We start from the raw sequence: 20,820 nt of genomic DNA on the forward strand, positions 1-20,820 counted from the left end.
ACATATACAACAAATCTGCAATGAAACAAAAAACAAAAGTATATTAATGATATGTACAGTCAAAAATGACACTAATGGCCACTCATGGGGAAAGGTAAAACTGGTGGCTTCCACACAGTTGACCTCTTACACAAGTTCACCTTTAAAATGGATTTTTGAACAAATACCAAAAATTAAAATATTGCTATCAATTATTATTATTATATTATTATTATTAACAGGATTGTTGTATGTGCACTATACAAAATCATAAATTACACTATGTTGTTCTCTTCAAAATTCATGTTCAACAAAAAAAAGTGTATCCTGCTCAATTTAATCTATCCCACAAATTAAATTAACAATGACTTAAATATACACTGATATTTGTTTCTTTCAAAACAATACATGGATTATTAAGTTATTCAACTTAACAAAAATAAGTCAGCTTCTGTGTGAATCCTGTAACGACAAAGGAAATCAAAAGTAGCTTATCTTTTGTAACCCATAAATCAAAACTTCATCTCCCATCAAAACTTTTAAATACTGAATGAACCTGACCAATGAAAGGGGAAGTAACTTGCATCTTTCCTCAAAGATGAACTTTTCTCTTCAAAATAAGCTTTAATCCACAGGCAAATTGATTCCATTTCTGCAAAGATGAAGCTTTTCACACCATAAAGCAAATGACTTGCTTCAACCCTCTACAATAAGAAAGAAAACTGCCACCCTTCCTATGGAGTATGGTAAGTAAAGTAAGATAATAAATGTCTGCACATTGATTAACAAGATATTCCTTCATCTTAAAAAAGACCTTCATGAAGCAGGAAGAAACCATTGTTTGGTTTCGAAACAACCTGGCTGCTGACCATAGAAGATGGGTGATCATTACATACAACATATTTATAGTGTGTGTGCATGTGATAGAGATTGCGGTCATAAAACAAAATGTCTGTACTCACTCAACAAATGCATCTATCAGCTCCTGTCGGAGACATGCCAGTTTGTGTCTGTGTTTAAGAGGATAACCATGATTTTGCATGTCGTTGCTCAGTTCCTCCTTCTCCACTACAAGAGAAAGATCAAGCATGTTTGTGTAACCTTTTATTGATGAAAACCTTTTGAAAATGAAGTTAAATGCATATTTGTGGTACAAGTCAGAACCTCCAAAATGCCAACACATCTAACGGAAAAGCTGAAAATGACCAGTTGCTAAAATAGCAGTACAGACCATTGTCATAGGCTGCCCATAAGAATTCTATGTAATTCATTGGTAATTATATTTTCCAAATTACTTAAATACCCTACAGTCCAAAAACCAAAACGTTTTAGTGCAGGTTCCTATCTATTAATCTGCAAATAAATGCTTGCCTGGAATCTTTACTTGGGCAATGTGTGTGAAATTGTTTTGTGCAATGAACTCCTTCACATTCTACTGTCGGGATAGTAGCATATGCATATCTAGCACAGCCAGCTTAAAGTGCTATACAGTTTTGCAGCACAAGCTTCCACAGTGCTCAATAAATTCAACTGAATAAAGGTATGAAAACTGCATTGTATTTTTACACTGCCTGTATTTTAGTTGGCTTTGTATTTTCCATGTCTCCATTTAATTTCTAAATACCACTGAATAATAGGTTGCCTGGCATGCATCTGTTTTGTCCATCCATCATGATCTCATTTTTCAACATTATCTTCCGTCTCAAAATCATTCAATGCTATTTCCAGTAACAATTTTCCAGCTCCAATAATCTGATATACTTCAACAGTTTAAAAATCAGTAATCATTGCTATTATCAGCCATTATTTGCTGCATGAAATTATCATCTGAATTTGGATAAACATGTCAAGAGTCAAGTCATTTTGTTTTATTTTTTTAGGTAGCCATATTTTAAACCAACATTTGTAATACTTCAAGACTGAAAGGATAAAACTATGACAGAATGCTTGTTAAAGGCCCAAATGTATCAAATCAAATTCAGTTTAACAACTGTTCACGTCATCCTAAGTATTCAGAGATGTAAACAGTTGCCTACCTGAAAAAACACTATGAGACCTCTTCCAGCAGCACAACTTGTGTCACAATAAACACTTTAAGGGTTAACAGCAAAAGTAAAGTTTTATATATTGCAGAGAGCATTTATTTCTATGGGCAACTTTTGAGCTAAATTGCAAGAGTTCTCACATTTACCTGCTTCTTGAGTGCACAAACTTGTACAAATTTTGCACCATTTGTGAACCTGTATGCCATGGCAGGATCTCTGTATACTGGAACCCATATAGAACTTAAACAATCAGACAGGGCTGCTCTACAGCCCTTAATACTGGATATTTAACAATCTTGTCTTCTAACCCATGTGTGCATATAGCAACCTAGCTTGAAAACTCATATTGGAAGATGGATGTTTTTATACAATACTGGCATGAAGGTAAAGAATTTAGAAAGCAACGTGCACGAGACCCTTTATGGTGCAACAGCAAATTCATCCTAGTGTTAATTCCCTTGAATCATCAACCAACAGGTTGCGATCATTGATCTCTCTCTCTCTCTCTCTCTCTCTATATATATATATATATATATGCATGCATTTTGAGGCACCTCAGCACAATAGTGACTATATAGTGACAACTCAAGGGAAAATGCATCCATCCAGATAAATATAAACATCAAAATCATAATAAAATTTAAAAGGCATAGATATTAAAAGTAAAATGTATAAAAAATAACAAATTTTCTCAGGTCTTATGTCCTCGTATAGTTTCTTCATGCAATAAACATAAAAACACAGCCACCTCAAAGTGGAAATTGACACTTGACAAGAAAATGGACCACTGTCAGTTAAGAGTACCACTATATGCACTCCAGTCGCGATACAGACTTCTGAAGCAATGCACCAGTCTGGCAAGTGCAAGCAATCATGACAAGCACAAGACCTAATCACTCGGGTATGTTCTATACAAGAGATGCCCCTTCCAATAGTGGATTTGATGTTCTTAAAATTTGTCATGTTTTTATTGCACAATTTTTTTTAGATATAATGAACATGATCTAAACAATATTTGAAATCGATGTAGGGACATTCCATTCGGAAATCGGTAACTGCAGGGCTCCTTTGACTTCTTCATTTGCATTTTCATTACCCTTTATACCAATGTAACCATACAGTCAACAGTATCAAATACTTTTCCCAGATTGTAAGGGAATGTAATCTTTCTGTACTATCTGGGATATTGCCAGGTTGTAAGAGTAATGATAATGAAAGGATTTTAATGTTTGGTTTGGTTTGGTTTTGTGGGGATGAAGTAAATAAAGGACAATTGGAACATCCAAGAATATTGATGAGCTGCTACTGAACCCAAAACCGTGGTGGAGGATTCTGGAAGTTAGTTTCCTAGAGAACTACTGAGACTGCATACATGCCAACCCCTGACGAGGAAAAAGTGTAATCCAAGTGGACAAAAAGAGGAATCCATGCAGAAAAGAGGAATCCACATATAACATGCTAAAAATTCAATAAACAATGATTTATTTACCCCTCTTGTCTTTTAACATCCTTTACTGCTTCAAGTTTTCGTATGTAGCACTTTTAGCTTTTGAAAGCAACAGATTTTCATGTTGCATTTTAAACACTTGTACCAGCTGAGACCATGAATGTTTTGCACACAATCTCCATAGGGGAATTTCTGGAGCATTTAATCACAGGCTGTAGCATAATCTCTAATATTATCATAAAACACCTTCACAGCTAGAGTAGAATTGTGTTCTATGAATTCTCTTGCTTCTGCACCAATAGCAAGATCTTCATTATCTTTCTGTTAAGAACTTGGTAAATAACACCTCTGCATTTATAACATTCATGTACGCACTTTAGTTCTGCTGTAGATAAGAAGTTACCTTAGTATTGGAGTTTGTAAGACGAGCTAATTTGATGTGTTTCTTTGTTTTCAAGTGTTTCTCCACATAAAATTTACCATGATGCCCAATATTAAAATCTGTTTCTGCACAGACTGCAATGAGCACGATGCTGCCCTAGAATACAGGGACTAGTATCATTGCTTAAAACTGACGACACCTGTCATACATGTACTATATAGTGCTCTAACACAAACATCGACTAGAATACATCTGAAGACTTTTAGCGCCAAATAGTAAACTTATTTCCACACGGCCTGAAATAGGCGTCACGTTATGCTGCCCTCGTGTCCTCATCTTTGGAGGATTCTGTTATTTTATGTTTCGTTTATTTTTGGCCTTTTTCTAATCCATCTGTGAAATTATTTGAAAGGAGATATTTTTGCTCTCATATACGCATTGACTAAAATAAATTATACTTTTTAGCACCAAATACCTATAGACTGGTTCTGTACTAAATATAAATTAGAAAAAAGAAACTGCAATTAAAGATTAAAAATTAGAAAACCAGTCTGTTCTCTCCTCGCTAAGCCATACAGCTGCTGTAAATAGAATACGAGGTCAAAAGTTTGAAAGCAGAACCAGCACGTTTCTGGGTAATATGATAGTTGCTATAAATAGAACATAATACTGTTAGGAAAGTGCACGGACAAGCGTACTCTTACATTGTAGTTATGTAGAAGCCGTCTTTTCTAAAATACGGTCTGTGGGATTAATGGGATGTTAATAAAAACGAAAAAGCGTAATCCATATACGTTTACGCGTAAGGTGTAATTTAGTGAAAAAAGTGTAATGATTACACCAAAACCGTAATGGTTGGCATGTATGAGACTGCCCTGATGGAAGCGATTGTCTTCATCTTGACCTTCTCTTCCCTTATTGTGCAAAGGAACCATGCATAATCACCAGAAAGGTCTGACCACTCCTCTGAAAATAGGCTTAATCTAGCTCCTACCAGGACAATGTGACAGACTGATTTTCAGAAGGTACGACTTTCTACTGGTGACCACCTCCATCCTTAGAAAAGGTGGAGGGGTCCACAGACTTCCTCCACTAACCTTCCTGACACCACAATGTAATAATAAAAATGATGGAATAAAGGAGGTTTATTTGAATTTTGATTGTTTCCCAGTTTCAACCATTTTGGAAGAGGAACATAAGGGTGGTTCTTCACCTCTTTAATCAGGCCTGTTAATGCAGCCAGACACTGGTGTTAGTGATCACTTAAATCCCGAGACTACTGTAGGGATGAGTTCTCTGAACAGCTACTATGCATCGAGATAGGTAGCCCATAAAGGTTTTCGCTGTGATCCAGCAAAACCCTTGGACATCTCTGTGGATGTATCCCCAGGCCTGACAATCCTAACAAGACCTTTTCATAAAGGAAGTCAATTTTTTCTGCAAGTAACACCAGTTTTCAGAAAGGTATAACAAAATATCATTTACTGCTATGGTCAGGCTGGAAAATGTACATTTAAATGTTCAGAAGTGTGATTCAAGACAGATGCAGAACAGTAATACATATGGTGAAATGAAAAGTTTGTAAAGAATACTTGGACCTTAATTACCTCCGGTAGTTTCAAAAACTGCAGTTCAAAACCCTATGGAGCTCAATGACTTCTTCCTATCTCTCAACTTGACATAATCCTTGGCAATCATCTCTCCAAGAGATATATTCAAATCAACACACCATGTCCAACAGATGTACTTCTTGCACTTCCAGACTTGTTTCCCCATGAATCTGAATATTCATTTCATTTTTCTGTACCAACTACTTTTTATACAGGTTTTTTGTCCCTATCGTCTTGAAAATGTATCACCTGTTGGATGTCATTTTTAGAAAATTCTAATACACAACAGCTTGATCATGCTGACATTTTGCATGAAAAAATGTGTGCAGTTTAAAGTCTTGAGGTATTCCTGTAAAGTTAGTCTGGTTCAAGAGTGTACTCAGAACCTTCAAAATCAACAAAAATGGTCATGTGTACTCAAAAATAAACCAAGGACTTGTGAAAAAATAATACAACACAAAATATACAATTTACATTAGAATGGCAAAAGATGCTAAAATTAGACAAAGTGTTGAGCCCCCAAGAAATGTGTATAAATGCACAAAATCCATGGAAAAAGAAAAGGAAAAGAAAGAAACAATGGGAAGATATTACTAATGGCAGGAGGGAATAACATCCTTGGACTGGAGATTACCAACTGGAAAAGCTATACCAATCAATAATACAGGTAATGTACTATTGCAACTAAAATTAAAATTCTTAAGCATATATTTATCAAATACAAAATTTACTTATTCTTTATGATAAATAACTTCTTAACGTTTCTGCAAATGATCTCACCAAATACCCAATAACTACATTAATATTTTAAATGCAGGCGCGTGACAAAATAAATTGTTAATCTCAAGTATAAAATAGCAAAAGATGTTTTGCTAGCTGGCAAGAAGGTAATAGTTAATTACCCGAAAGTAGGTGGGAGGTAGATTGGAAGATATTTTCTATATATTACTAGAACAGATACAAAATACACAAAAGTTACATGAAGGACTTCTTGCTTTCGCAGATTCAGAAATACTCGTCATTAATCTGCAAATGGAAGGTCTTATAAGTCATAAAATAAATCAATATAAAACTGATTTCCTTACCTGGCATATAATTTACATCTGGTGGGAATGTTCTTAGCAGATCAAGCACATAATGTCTCTGGTCGTTACCAACAATGCCCTACACCAAAAAATTATGAGTTCTGTAAATTACTGAAATTTTGTATACTGCAATCCATGTATAATATATAGAACTGATAGAAAATTAAGTCTAGCACACTATCCATGTACAATACATAGAACTGACAGAAGATTAGGTCTATTATACTATGTACAAATCGTAGCTCACAGAAAATTGGGTCTCTTATGTTATGTATAATACACAGAACTGATAAATTAGGTCTATCATGCTAGGTACAATACATAGAACTGATAAATTAGGTCTATCGTGCTAAGTACAATATATAGAACTGATAAATTAAGTCTATCATGCTAAGTACAATACATAGAAGTGATAAATTAGGTCTATCATGCTAGGTACAATACATAGAACTGATAAATTAGGTCTATAATGCTAGGTACAATATATAGAACTGATAAATTAGGTCTATAATGCTAGGTACAATACATAGAACTGATAAATTAGGTCTATCATGCTAAGTACAATATATAGAACTGATAAATTAAGTCTATCATGCTAGGTACAATACATAGAAGTGATAAATTAGGTCTATCATGCTAGGTACAATACATAGAACTGATAAATTAAGTCTATCATGCTAAGTACAATATATAGAACTGATAAATTAAGTCTATCATGCTAGGTACAATACATAGAAGTGATAAATTAGGTCTATCATGCTAGGTACAATACATAGAACTGATAAATTAAGTCTATCATGCTAAGTACAATATATAGAACTGATAAATTAAGTCTATCATGCTAGGTACAATACATAGAAGTGATAAATTAGGTCTATCATGCTAGGTACAATACATAGAACTGATAAATTAGGTCTATCATGCTAAGTACAATATATAGAACTGATAAATTAAGTCTATCATGCTAGGTACAATACATAGAAGTGATAAATTAGGTCTATCATGCTAAGTACAATATATAGAACTGATAAATTAAGTCTATCATGCTAGGTACAATACATAGAAGTGATAAATTAGGTCTATCATGCTAGGTACAATACATAGAACTGATAAATTAGGTCTATCATGCTAAGTACAATACATAGAACTGATACATTAGGTCTATCATGCTAAGTACAATATATAGAACTGATAAATTAAGTCTATCATGCTAAGTACAATATATAGAACTGATAAATTAAGTCTATCATGCTAGGTACAATACATAGAAGTGATAAATTAGGTCTATCATGCTAGGTACAATACATAGAACTGATAAATTAGGTCTATCATGCTAAGTACAATATATAGAACTGATAAATTAAGTCTATCATGCTAAGTACAATATATAGAACTGATAAATTAAGTCTATCATGCTAGGTACAATACATAGAAGTGATAAATTAGGTCTATCATGCTAGGTACAATACATAGAACTGATAAATTAGGTCTATCATGCTAAGTACAATATATAGAACTGATAAATTAAGTCTATCATGCTAGGTACAATACATAGAAGTGATAAATTAGGTCTATCATGCTAAGTACAATATATAGAACTGATAAATTAAGTCTATCATGCTAGGTACAATACATAGAAGTGATAAATTAAGTCTATCATGCTAGGTACAATACATAGAACTGATAAATTAAGTCTATCATGCTAGGTACAATACACAGAACTGATAAATTAGGTCTATCATGCTAAGTACAATACACAGAACTGATAAATTAGGTCTATCATGCTATGAGCAATACATAAAAGCTATAGAAGATTCCGTGTATCATGCTATGTACTGAAAACTGATAGAAGATTCCGTGTATCATGCTATGTACTGAAAACTGAAAGAAGATTCCGTGTATCATGCTATGTACTGAGAACTGATAGAAGATTCCGTGTATCATGATATGTACTGAGAACTGGTAGAAGGTTCCGTGTATCATGCTATGTACAAGACGTAGAATAGAAAAATGAGTTCTATCATGCAATGTACAAGCTACATACAATACATAGAACTAATAGAAGAATCCGGACTATCATGCAATGTACAAGACACAGAGCTGATAGAAGATTAAGTGTATCACACCCTACATCTATCCATCTTCGCTAGCCAAGGTTCCGATAACCCTATCTACACCTTGGTAGATCAAACAGCTATATCGGTGCTTTGTCCTAGCAACATCTATTGGATTTCATGTGTTGCCTACTTTAGTATGTAATGTCAACTAACCAATAGCATGGTGCATTGTACATCAGCCAAAAACGGTGGTGGCAATTGACCTACAAAGGATACTTTGGAAGTTTAACATCGAAAATATGACTATGTACCAAATGGAAACCATTACAAGTCTATATGAGTGAAACGTATTTGTGCAAACATGGACAGACACCAGAAAAGTGCTTATTTATCAGTCCATTCAAGTTGTGTGCTCGCCTTATCTCGATCATATAGGAACCGTGTTCAAATTTGAACAATTTAATTTGTATTTCATGCGGTGGCTTGCTTCCACATCCAATGAAATTCACAGATCTGAAGCACAGAAATATCTGCTCGATATGCCAAGGTGTAGACAGGGTTATCAGAACCTTGGCTAGCGAAGACGACATCTGTCATGCTATTGTCAATACATAGAACCAATAGACAATTAGGTCTATAATGCTATCTACAATTCATAGAACTGATACATTAGGTCTATCATACTATGTACAATACACAGAACTGATACATTAGGTCTATCATGCTAAGTACAATACATAGAACTGATAGATTAGGTCTAACATGCTAGGTACAATACATAAAAATAATAGAAGTAATGTATATTATGCTATGTATAATACATAGAAGTGACAGAAAATTAGGTCTATCATGCTATGTTGTTGTTGTTGTTCTAGGGTTTAATGCCATTTTTCAGCACAAGATAGGCTATACATGGCGGCCAGCATAAATGGTGGAAGAAGAACCATGGAAAACCCAGGGAAGAAGCACTGACCCACGGGAAGCTACTGGCAGGCTTTTCCACATACCCACGCTAGCCGAGCCTTGGACTCAAACCCATGCAGACAGAGGTGAGATGGCAGTGCCCGGAACGGTGAGTGCTTTAGACCACTCGGGCCCTCTCTTGGCCCCTATCATGCTATGTACATATAACTGAGAAGATTAACTATCATCTCAAGGAGGGCCAAGAAGTAAACTGGCAAACCTGCCAAGCCAAATAAGACATTCTCAGCAAGACAGTCAATTTTCCTCCACAAGTTAGACCAGTTTTGAGTAAGCAGAAATAAAATGTCAGGTACTTCTACTGTAAAGTTGGAATGTATGCATTTAAAAAGTTCAGAAGTTATATCCAAGACTTGTGCAACGACAGTAAACACTATATTTAACTACAAGGTTTGTAAAGTTCTCTCAGACCTTCAGTTCCTCCAAGTAGTTGCAAAAACTGCAGTTCCAAAGCCTAAGGCAAAAAATGGCTTTATGCTTTCTCTCAATTTGATGTAATCCTTTTATTTTTTCCAAATTCACATGACACCAATCATATCTCCCACCAATGGGCATACTCAAATCAATACATGTCCAACAAACATAATTGTTGCCATTTCTGCTTTACTCCACCTCCCATCAAAGGATCTGAATATTCCTTTTTATTTTTCTGTAATGCCTATTAACACTTTTTAAAAGCTTTATTTTCCCTTTTGTCTTGAAAATGTATCACTTGCTGGATACCATTTTTTTGAAAATTCCATAAACAGTTCGATTATGCAGATGTTGTGCATGAAAAAAATATATGGAGTTTAAAGCATCTGAGGTAAGCCTGGAAAGTTAATCTGGTTCCTTAACAAACTCCACTAAAATATAAATATGAAACCCATATCCAAATCAAACATCCAGATTTTATAATACATTTCTGTAATTACATACCTGTATTTTTTTATTTTATTCAGTAAGTCCAGATTTTAAGGGTCATTTCTGTAAGACTTGCAGTCAATCCATAAGGGAGTCATCCAAGGCATTCACCTTTACAGATCACAAACATCTCACCTCTGTCCACATGGGTACAAGTCTCAAACTCGGCCAGCATGGGTATGTGAGAAAACCCGTCAGTAGCTTCCCATGGGTCAGTGGTTCTTTCCAGGATTTTCCTGGGTTCTTCATCCACCAGATATACTGGTCACCAATTATAGCCCATCATGTGCTGACAAAATAGTTTTGACCCAATACAACAGTCTATCAATAAACTCGACAAAAGCAAAAGAAATGTAAAATATGTTGCATAATAATTAAGATGAAAATACCAAAACTGAAATTCTTTAGTACAGAAATTCAGCATTTTGATGAACCTTACTAATATAATATCAATGCACATAGTGATATAATGTCCGACCAATCTGCTCCCTAAAGAAGATGATATAATATAGTGTTAAAGAGGTTATTCTAATGATCAAACATCATAAATGCACTCCACATCAACCTTTAAGAAAGGCTTCAGTGCTAAAGGCAATTAAACTTGTATCTTCTATGACATTCCATTCCCAAAGGAGGTCTACTATATAACCAAAAAAATTATTTAAACAACAGCAGATCAACTGATCAACCTATTATGTATAAAACATTTTTTTTTAAAGTGCATTCACATAAGACAAGCCATTGGGAAGAAAATACACTGCCTTCTCAGAATCATAGCATACCTTGCATTCGATTGAAGAAAATAGCTCCACTTCTTCACTTTTATCATTCAACACCCTAGAAGAGTAAATATTCTTCTGTTAGTTTAATGTACCTGTTGAATACCTATATATATATACAATGCAGATATTTGAATACCTCTCATCACAAGCCACCTAGACAATATAACTAAGTCTGCTCAAGGGAGGTAAAATATAAATCAAACATGAGGTGGAAAAATACAGTAACTGGATAAAAATGATGGTTGTTAAAGAGACCTGACCATTAGTAAGGCTGCATTGTATTTATCAATAGAGCACAAAAAAATCGGTTTGTAAACAATTAGCATCCTCAGTCACAATCTGATTAAAGAGATCCAAAACTGGTATAGACAGTCTCACATATCAAATATTGCTCTCACCTTGATCCCATCAGCAGAATAAAGCTGAAAGATTCAAACTCTGAGGAAAAACAAAAGTATATGATCTAAAACTGTACAATGGAAATACTTTAGAACCATTAACATAGTTATGAACTAGGTTTCATACTTGCAAATTTGCAAATGCTGCATATTTAGCTTAAAACTTCGGGATATTAGCACCCAAACTCAGACTCACCTTGGCATGTTGTTGTTGTTGTTGGTATAGGGTTCAACACCATTTTTCAGCACAAGATAGGCTATACATGGCGGCCAGTATTAATGATGGAGGAAGAACCCGGAAAAACCCCGAATGAACCACCAACCCACGAGAAGCTACTGGCAAGCTTTTTACATACCCACATTGGCCGAGCTCAAGACTCAAACCCACACAGGTGAAATGGCAGTGATCCATGATGGTGAGCGGTTTAGTCCACTTGGCCACTCAGGGCCCCCAACTTGGCAGGTGAAATCTGAATAAATCACCTTCCAGTTTGTGTAAATATTCAAATATAGTCAGTGTCAAGGGAGATGGAGTTTTATTAAAACATAAACCTCCAATTTTCAGTCACAACACTGCTGATAATTGGGGTGGTTTCTGCTTAAGCCAAGACCCCATTCAGCCATTTAGCATACCAGTACAAACTCTCAAAATAAATTTCCTGTGCAGTACAGTAAAATATCATCGATTAACATAAAAGACCAGACATGTCACCTAAATGAAATCAAGCATTTTTGAGAAACTCTCAAAATTTGTTCTGAGAAATGTTTAAACTTCAACATAAACAGTAAAAATATTACTTACTTGTGTGGGCATATTTTTAGCTGACTTGCAGTTTTCTGCAACTGAAACAGAACCAAATCACACTATGAAACCAATATTTAACATTACAACATAAACTGCTTCATATCCATCATCTTGCTACAATAAGAATCACCAAGCAAAAGCTAGCTATTAACTATTTGTTGGTCTACAATAAAATGAGCAACCTTTAAAGTGAATCAAATGGGGTCTATATTTTTTTAAATCTATGTCCAATCTATGTATAACAATTAGGTCTATTTTCACGAAAGTCTATTAAAATGTAGTCTCATTGTTACACAAGTCTGCTTATGTGTGATTTATTTGAAATACAGGTGTTATACTTAACCTACAATGCTAGAATATTTACATACAAAAAATGTCACATTAAAGGGATAACCAGACTTTCAACAACTCAACTTTGCAATGACTTAATAAGTCTATTCTGTAATCCGTTATAACAAGAACATTTTGTAATGCCTTTCAGCATGTATACTGCAAAAACAGAATGTAATCATAATTAAAGAGCTCCTCTCTATGAAGTAATTTTTGACATTATCATACTTAACACATTAACCTCTGGAGGTTTTTGTTGTTTTAGTCTGAAATTCGAGCAGGAAACACAATATAAAAGCTATTTCTGAATACATCCTAAAACATTAACTTCCAGGTGATCTTCCAGGCTAAAAGTTGGATTTTTTATTTCTTTTCTTTATTTATTTTGCTTAACAGACCCATTATTTTCATATCGAGAGCACTCTTTATTCCAAATGCCCATCTTATCCTACTTTTTGCAAAGGTTCAGCAGTCTGTTTGCAGTTCATACCGGCCTGCCCAAAAAATCAAAAATCCGGACACAAAATTGGATTATGACCACGGGGGAATTTTGGGTTTAAAAAGTCAGGTCCAAAAAATGAGGTTTTTCCCTCTGTATTTTGAAGTGCAACAAAATTCCATATTATTTGGTATCATTGTAGAGCTACATCTGTCTACCTATCTATATTACCAAACACTTTAGTGTATCATACATGACCTTGACGTTACAGAACTCAGAAGTAGGCTACTACCTCCTGCCACGTAAACTCGTCACCAGGGTTTAATGTGTTAATGTATATTAGGATTAAAGTATCCATGACAAAATATCTGACCCCATGACAGGGGCATAAAAGACACTTAACACTTTATCAATTTGTCCTATAGCAAAGAAACATTTACTGAAGAATTTATTCCAAGCTAAAGCAAGATTTGGCACAGTCTCCCGCGACAAATTCTAATTTCATGATTGCTTCTTGTTTCAAATCACAAGAAAAATGTCCTATTTCAAGATTATTTCTTGTTTCAGGTTTCTTTTCTGCCTTTTAAAAAACATACTTTTTTGGTAGGGTAATTCCAATAAAAATGATAACTAGAACTTACCAGTTCTTTATATTTGTCATTTGTAACAACTGTCTTTCCAAAGTCAATTGATCCATACACTACGGACTGTTCTTGTTCTCTTTCCAGAATTCCTTCAAACAGGAAAGTATTGTATACAGAATAAAGACATGATGCTTTCACAAAGTGGAAGAATGTGAATAATTTGCTCACATAAATACACCTCTTCCTCTCCCGCATTCCACCCCTACCATCAAGATGACGGAGCGGGGGGGGGGGGGGTGTAAAAAAATTGTCCAAGAACAATGATTGGTCAACATGCATATCTTTTGATGATTACCATATTGTGTTCAGTTTCATAGCAATCCACTGAAAATGTCATAATTTTGCAAGATATTTCATCCAGCTGCCAGGTCAAAAAAAGGCAACGAATCTCACAAAATGTGTCAAATATAACTATGACCATAATAACTACCAAGTTTCACAGCAATCCAAACTAAACTGCAACAGAAGTTGCATTTATTAGTCTTTCATACAGCTGCAAGATAAAATCAGGCATGAACTCCAATTAAAATTATAAGAGGACAGCAATTTACTGAACTACACCTCTTCAGATGATGCCAATAAAGTGTAAATGTTTTTATGGCAATCTTGAAAAGACTAGTTCTGTTCTCAGTATTCTGTCACAGACTTCATCTGATTCCAAGTTAAAAAAAGGGCACAAACTATGAACAAGAGGCCCAAGTTAATCCGACATTGTTCACCTGTTTACATAACAGCTGACCATTTCACTAAGCATACTAAAAGTATTGTAAGATTATATCCTTAATATAGTCTGATACAAATTCTACATATAACAGCACAATTAGTGCATATAATCTCTTGTAGATAATCAAAGTCACCTAATAATAAACAATAAACCTAACAGATAAAATATAGGGCTTCAAAAGCGGTAACAAGTTCATCTAATCTGATGCAAGATCAACTCTCTTAACATATACTGAACCCGCTTTCTTTCAAAACTACCTCTGATGTTAATGATACAAGACCATATTGCAATTTTGATCAAATTCATCAAAATTCTGGCTTCCAGAGTGGTAATAAGCTCAACTAATCAGCTGCCAGATTAACTGGTAAATGTGCATAGATCTCACTCATTATTGAAACAGGCCATGATCTTTATGATAGAAGCATACATTCTAAGTCTGATGAAAATCATAAATATGTCTTCCATTGAAGTAACAAGCTCAGCCAAAAAAATGAGAAGCAAGACTGCATCATAAATATGCATGGATCTTGCACATTATCAAACCCATCCAATGTCATGACAATATAAGCCAATATGGGTGAAACAATTACAAATTACACAGGAGTATGGTTGTGTTTCATGTGGTAAATATGGAGGCTTTATCCAGCAATTGGTTAAAGATGGCTTTATCCATTAACTGGTTAAAGATGGTGCCATGAGGTGCTGCAACAGCAGCTTCAACCTGGTCTCCAGCAACCATTATGTTGATTTATTCCGTTTAGAGAACATCTTATTTAGGACCAGTTGGGCAAACACTTGCTAGAATTTTAACATTTCTTGTTGAACCGATACAGTTAAGAATGAATAAGGGTTAGCATATTGCCGTATCTATCTAGACTGGTTTATTGGTATATTAAACCAGTCTTAACTAAGCGAAGTCACAGAAATGTTCCATATTACTGACAAAACCACCTTATATTGAGGTTAATTACAACCATATTATGACAGAATGTATTTTTTGCAGAAACCAGTTTTCATTTTTTCATTCGGTGACCTTGATTTTTCACCCTTTGACCCAAAATCTATTCAGCAAGCCTTTTTTATCTATTCCAAGTGCAAGCCATTCACAAAGTTTTATCCAGGTCTGTGATGTACAGCTTAAAGTTCTAGTACAAAAACCATTCTTCTTTTAGTCACAGTGACCATACCCAAAATAGTAAGCCATCCACAAATCTTGGCAAACGTTGATAGCATAAAACTTAAGTTACTGTGTAAAAGGAAAAAGGCTATAAATGGATTGCCAGATGCATGAAGAGACAGATGTAATAACATATGCTCCCATCTTTTAAGGGGGTGTATCAAAATGAGATTTACTTTCTAAAATTATACACATTGATAAACAACTATAAAATTCTAAGATTCAAGACATTATTCTGACATACCTGGAATGATGGATTGTGCTGTAACACGATATCCCCTGTAGTCAATCACTACTGTCCCTAGAGTGTACAATCCTTCTGGGTCAACACCAAAATAAGCCTTTACTCCCTGAAGATCATTTCCCTATAATGAAAGTAATTTCTTCTTCAGAATTCAAGTCGACTTGAAAATATGAAGAAAATATTTATCAACAGCAATTAAATTTCAAAAAAATGCAATGTAAACAAAAATCTCTTGTTTATGCTTACGAAAAAATAAGCTACCTATATGACCATTAAAATTTAGCCTGAAATTTTAAAATATGATTTAAAAGGTTATAGAACAATAAAGACAGCAACTATTACAAATTTTTCTTGAATGCTAAAACGACAACAAACAAAACAAAATTAACCAACACTATAGAAAAGAGTACACCTTTTTTTATACAGTAATGTAAAAAAGAAAACAAGAACAATGTTAAAATGTTTCACAAAGTTTTAAATGTTACAAAAATCTGGATCTAAACTTGCTAAAATTCTTGTAATTCTATTTTTTAAACTATTTTATATTTCTGTTACTCACAGGAGCGGCATATGCTGCAAAGTCTCCACCAAAATCTTTGTAATGGTCTCTAACATCAAAACCAAGGCTGAAGAATATGTTGTTCCATATGAACATCTGCATCCTGAAATAAAATTATAAATGTTTCCGTACAACCAACATGATCTAATTTAATGGCAAAATGCCGAGTCAAACAAGGAGGCAACAACTCCAAAAGAATTTCCTGGCAAACAGTTAAAATCAAAGCTGACAGGTCTTTTCAATATCAAAGCCTTGTACCAAATTTTGTTTCAATCCATGAAGTCATCCAAATGGCTTTTGAGTGGAAATTGAAGGGCAAAGATCAAATTCATCAAACTGGGTCATAACAATACAGTGTTTCAGAAAATGGTAAAATTCAAACTTTATTAATGAAATTAAAGGGTAACTCTTTAAAGTATTGCATGAAATCAGAGACTATCAAACATTACCTACTTCTTACTGTAAAGCTTATATTATATTTGTTTGAATCTATGAAATGCTTCAAAAAAACTATGCAGAATTAAGCACAAAGTCCCATTTCAACCACTGAACACAACTCCTCTATTATGCATAAAAATACTGAAAATCAAACCTAACCTAAGTCTTCTTAAGCTATCTCCCAACATCATTCTTTTTAACCTATAAAATCCTTCAAAAATTTTATTGAGCATCAACAGAGAAATTTCAAACACTGGTTATAACTTCATAAAATTTTGCCAGAAAACAAAAAAACTGAACTTCATCGTAATAATGTACAGCTTTATGCCAATTTGGTTTTGATCCATGAAACCATTCAAAAGTTACATAGTGTACACCAAAGTAAAATGTTCTAAAACAAACTGGTGTTACAACTCCAAAGAATTTAGCTGGAAATGGTGAAAATCAATGAAGTCGATTCAAAAGCTGGAGTGGAAACAAAAAGGTATGGTGTTGTGATATGACATGACATAACAGACTGACAGGGGCAACACTATGTCAAGGGCATTCCAAGAGTCCCACACTAGGACTGATGCTCTACTGACCAATACAATTCCAGGAATTCATTATAAGACAATTTCTTCCTTAAAAGTGGTGTATGTTAAAACCATCTTAGACATTCTTCAGCAATAACAAGGTTTTCAAATCAGCTGCTGTTGTGAACATAATGGCTGACAGATTGGCTCCATTTTATTTAGGACCAAGCTGACATCTTTACATGACTTTTGCTGACAACCAAATGACAATATAACCTTCTATTTGTGAGGAGTAGTGACAAGATTTTCAAGACAACCATCCTGACAGCCATATTTAATGTACAATGTACAAGTGGCAGCATTTTAATTTTGGTGCAACATCCATTTGGGAGAAACAGAACAATACATGTTCAAGATCATCAATAATGATGGCTATGTTTGCTTCAATTTCATACAAGACCAACTAAACACCACAAGAACTCTTGCTGCTGAAAACCCTGTGTCAAATTAGCTTCCCATTTAAGAGCAGTAATTGTATGATTTTCAAACTGGCCACCATGGTGGCCATACTGGATATCAGATCAAAATCATTATAATATAGGACCATCAAAACATCATAAGAAGTCTTGTGGTGAAAATCCTGTGATGATGTCTTTTAATTCATAGGAGTAACTACAATACTGTCAAGATGGTTGACATGGTTGCCATATTGTACATCAGATTGGAGCCATTTCTATTTAGGACCAACCGGACACCATAATAAGTCTTCTGGTTAAAGCACAATATTCAGATGACCAGCCATCACAAGTTTTTTCATGAAAATCCCCCACTCATCTGGCAATCCACTCAGAAGAAGTAATGATAACAAGATTTTCACTAGGACAAACTAGACACTGGGGTAAATGTATATATAAAGTTTCATGGCAACCCTCAAGTACTTCAGGAGGATAACTTGTTTAAGGGATGGACAGATGATGGCCGACACATGACAGCTGAATGGATAGATCATCCCACAAGTTCCCCTGGTTTATGACCAGTAGAGCAAAAAAAAAGAATATATACTCTAAAGTCAAATCCAACTGCAAAGTCCCAGATCTGCTGTCACAATGTGCTGGCATATCTGGGTGTCCAATCAACAGAACACAGACCCTGATCTGCTGCATATTATGTAATGGCAAATGTAGGTCTATGTCACTTGCAAACGGATCCAATTATTAAACAAGTATATATGGCAAATATACAACAATGAGGAATCTGTATTACCAATATTCAGCAAAATTTTAAAAGTGCATTTAAATACTTTAAGAAAATGTAAAATAATGGAGGCCTTGATCATGGGCTTTTGTTTGTGATCAATTCATGAACAAACATCAAGATTATAATTATTATTACCATAGTCTGGTAAATGCTTATTCAAATCTAAAAACTTACAGCTTAATATTGCAAAACCTGCAACTCCTACGAATACAAGACTTAATGAATAGCAATACCTGCAATTACCACAATGATAGATGTCAAGTCTCTATCATCAAAATTCAATACAAAAGTACAACATACAACTTTAAAATAGTAGTGCTAGGACTGGTTTGACAGGAAATGAAATTAGTGTGTGTGAAAAAATGTGATCTTACTTCGTCTCCTCTCCTGGATTTATTGCCATGACATTTCCATCGATCACAGCAATTGCCCCTCTTGTAGCAGCTCCAACAAAGTCACTGTGAACCTGAAATTAGATAAGTGAATAATGTTAGAATTTTACAAATCAAATATGGCAGTTTCTGATGAAAACTTGTTCTGAATCTTCCACACCACCACCTAAAAACCTATGTTCATTGTAACTGTAAATTTCTACTGCATCATTAACAAATACTTGTGTTTAAAATTATGGCCCTCACAAAAGTTGGCAGAAGTATTACCTGTCCGATCAACAACTCTTCAAAAAACAATCCTGCAGTTATTGAATAGAGTACATGGAGAACCAAACCTTTCAATAGTACCCATTATCTCTCAACATAACGTTTCTTCATGTTCTACTTGGTATTTACTTTTATTTGTCGTAAATTAAAAACCAAAAACTTAATGTACATTTGAGTTTGCAATTTCTGTATCCTATTAAAGGAAACAAATTCTCTCTCTCTCTCTCTTTCTCACACACACACAAAATCACTTGCTCAACATTTTCTCCCAACACTGCCTAAATGATCAGATTAAATCAATTTTTTTAATATATATTTACAAGGATTTGTGATGATTTGATTGATTAGGAAAGAAACAGAGCAGAAAGACCTGATGATCATTTGTTCCTGATATTATTTCTCGATCCAACACATGAGAATCAGCTGACCTGGTAACAAAGGTCAAAAGTTCAAACAATCGAGTCTTGGAAAGAATCATCTTTGCTTCATAAAGTATGAAGAAAATCAATCAAGGGATTATGAAATATAAAAAACAAAACAAAGAGACCAAGCTTGTTACAGAAAAAATTGCCAGTAGCTTCTCGTGGGTCGGTGGTTCTTCCCGGGTTTTTCCTGGGTTCTTCCTCCACCATTAATACTGGCCACCATGCATAGCCTATCGTGTGCTGAAAAATGGCGTTAAACCCCACAACAACAACAACAACAGAAGAAACTGTCGTGGCTTTGCAAAGAATTACTCCAAGTATGAAGAAAATCGATCAAGTGTTTTTGGAAATAAAAGCAAATGAAAATACGGAAGAAAACAATAAAAAAAATACAATCTGACAAGTCAAAATTATCACCACTTACATGGGCATTTTGAAAAATGTTTTGGGAAAAATCTTCAGTTAAGTGTGTGTGTGCATGTGTGTGATTTGGATTTTTAACATATCTGTAACAATCAGCTTTGTTATAAGAATGATTAACATTATTTTAGTGATCTATTATTTTAAACTCCTGATGACTTAATCCTGCAAATTTTGCTTCCCCAAAATAGGTGTTTTACATACAACATTTTATTTGCCAGACTATTTGTTAAACCAACCTTGAAAATTGCTCTTTCTCTTATCAGCCTTTCAGGAAGAGTTTTTCTGGAGAGTTCTCTTGTGGTCTGGAGTTCTTCATTCCAATCCCTTGTCTGACCTGGTATATGTTCCTCATAGCCAAGCCGTGTGGAGAAAGCTGGAATTGAGGATTTCTTTTTACAGCTAACAGTTTCAAAATAAATGTTATAAATAAAAGAACTGAAAATGTTTTGCTTTAGCAACCATATGTTCTGAAGGACTTGAAACTTTATATTATCAATTTGAAAAGACTTGCA

The 20,820-nt window shown here is 34.5% G+C and overlaps 1 protein-coding gene across 1 annotated transcript in view; it reads right to left on the reverse strand.

Annotated features, from left to right (window-relative positions):
- LOC149775369 (clustered mitochondria protein homolog) overlaps positions 1 to 20,820 on the reverse strand; it is a 110,919-nt gene that overhangs the window by 55,151 nt on the left and 34,948 nt on the right. Inside the window, exons 10-18 of the mRNA XM_089943970.1 lie at positions 20,545 to 20,681; positions 19,176 to 19,267; positions 16,592 to 16,694; positions 16,033 to 16,153; positions 13,885 to 13,976; positions 12,472 to 12,512; positions 11,272 to 11,326; positions 6,549 to 6,627; positions 942 to 1,047 (exon numbers count right to left, since the gene is read on the reverse strand). Coding sequence (XP_089800096.1) covers positions 942 to 1,047; positions 6,549 to 6,627; positions 11,272 to 11,326; positions 12,472 to 12,512; positions 13,885 to 13,976; positions 16,033 to 16,153; positions 16,592 to 16,694; positions 19,176 to 19,267; positions 20,545 to 20,681 — 826 coding nt within the window. The remainder of the gene's footprint in view (positions 1 to 941; positions 1,048 to 6,548; positions 6,628 to 11,271; positions 11,327 to 12,471; positions 12,513 to 13,884; positions 13,977 to 16,032; positions 16,154 to 16,591; positions 16,695 to 19,175; positions 19,268 to 20,544; positions 20,682 to 20,820) is intronic.

This window comes from Sinohyriopsis cumingii, chromosome 19, assembly GCF_028554795.1.
Source record: "Sinohyriopsis cumingii isolate HCF-2022 chromosome 19, ASM2855479v2, whole genome shotgun sequence".
In the NCBI taxonomy this organism is placed as follows: Eukaryota; Metazoa; Mollusca; class Bivalvia; order Unionida; family Unionidae; genus Sinohyriopsis; species Sinohyriopsis cumingii.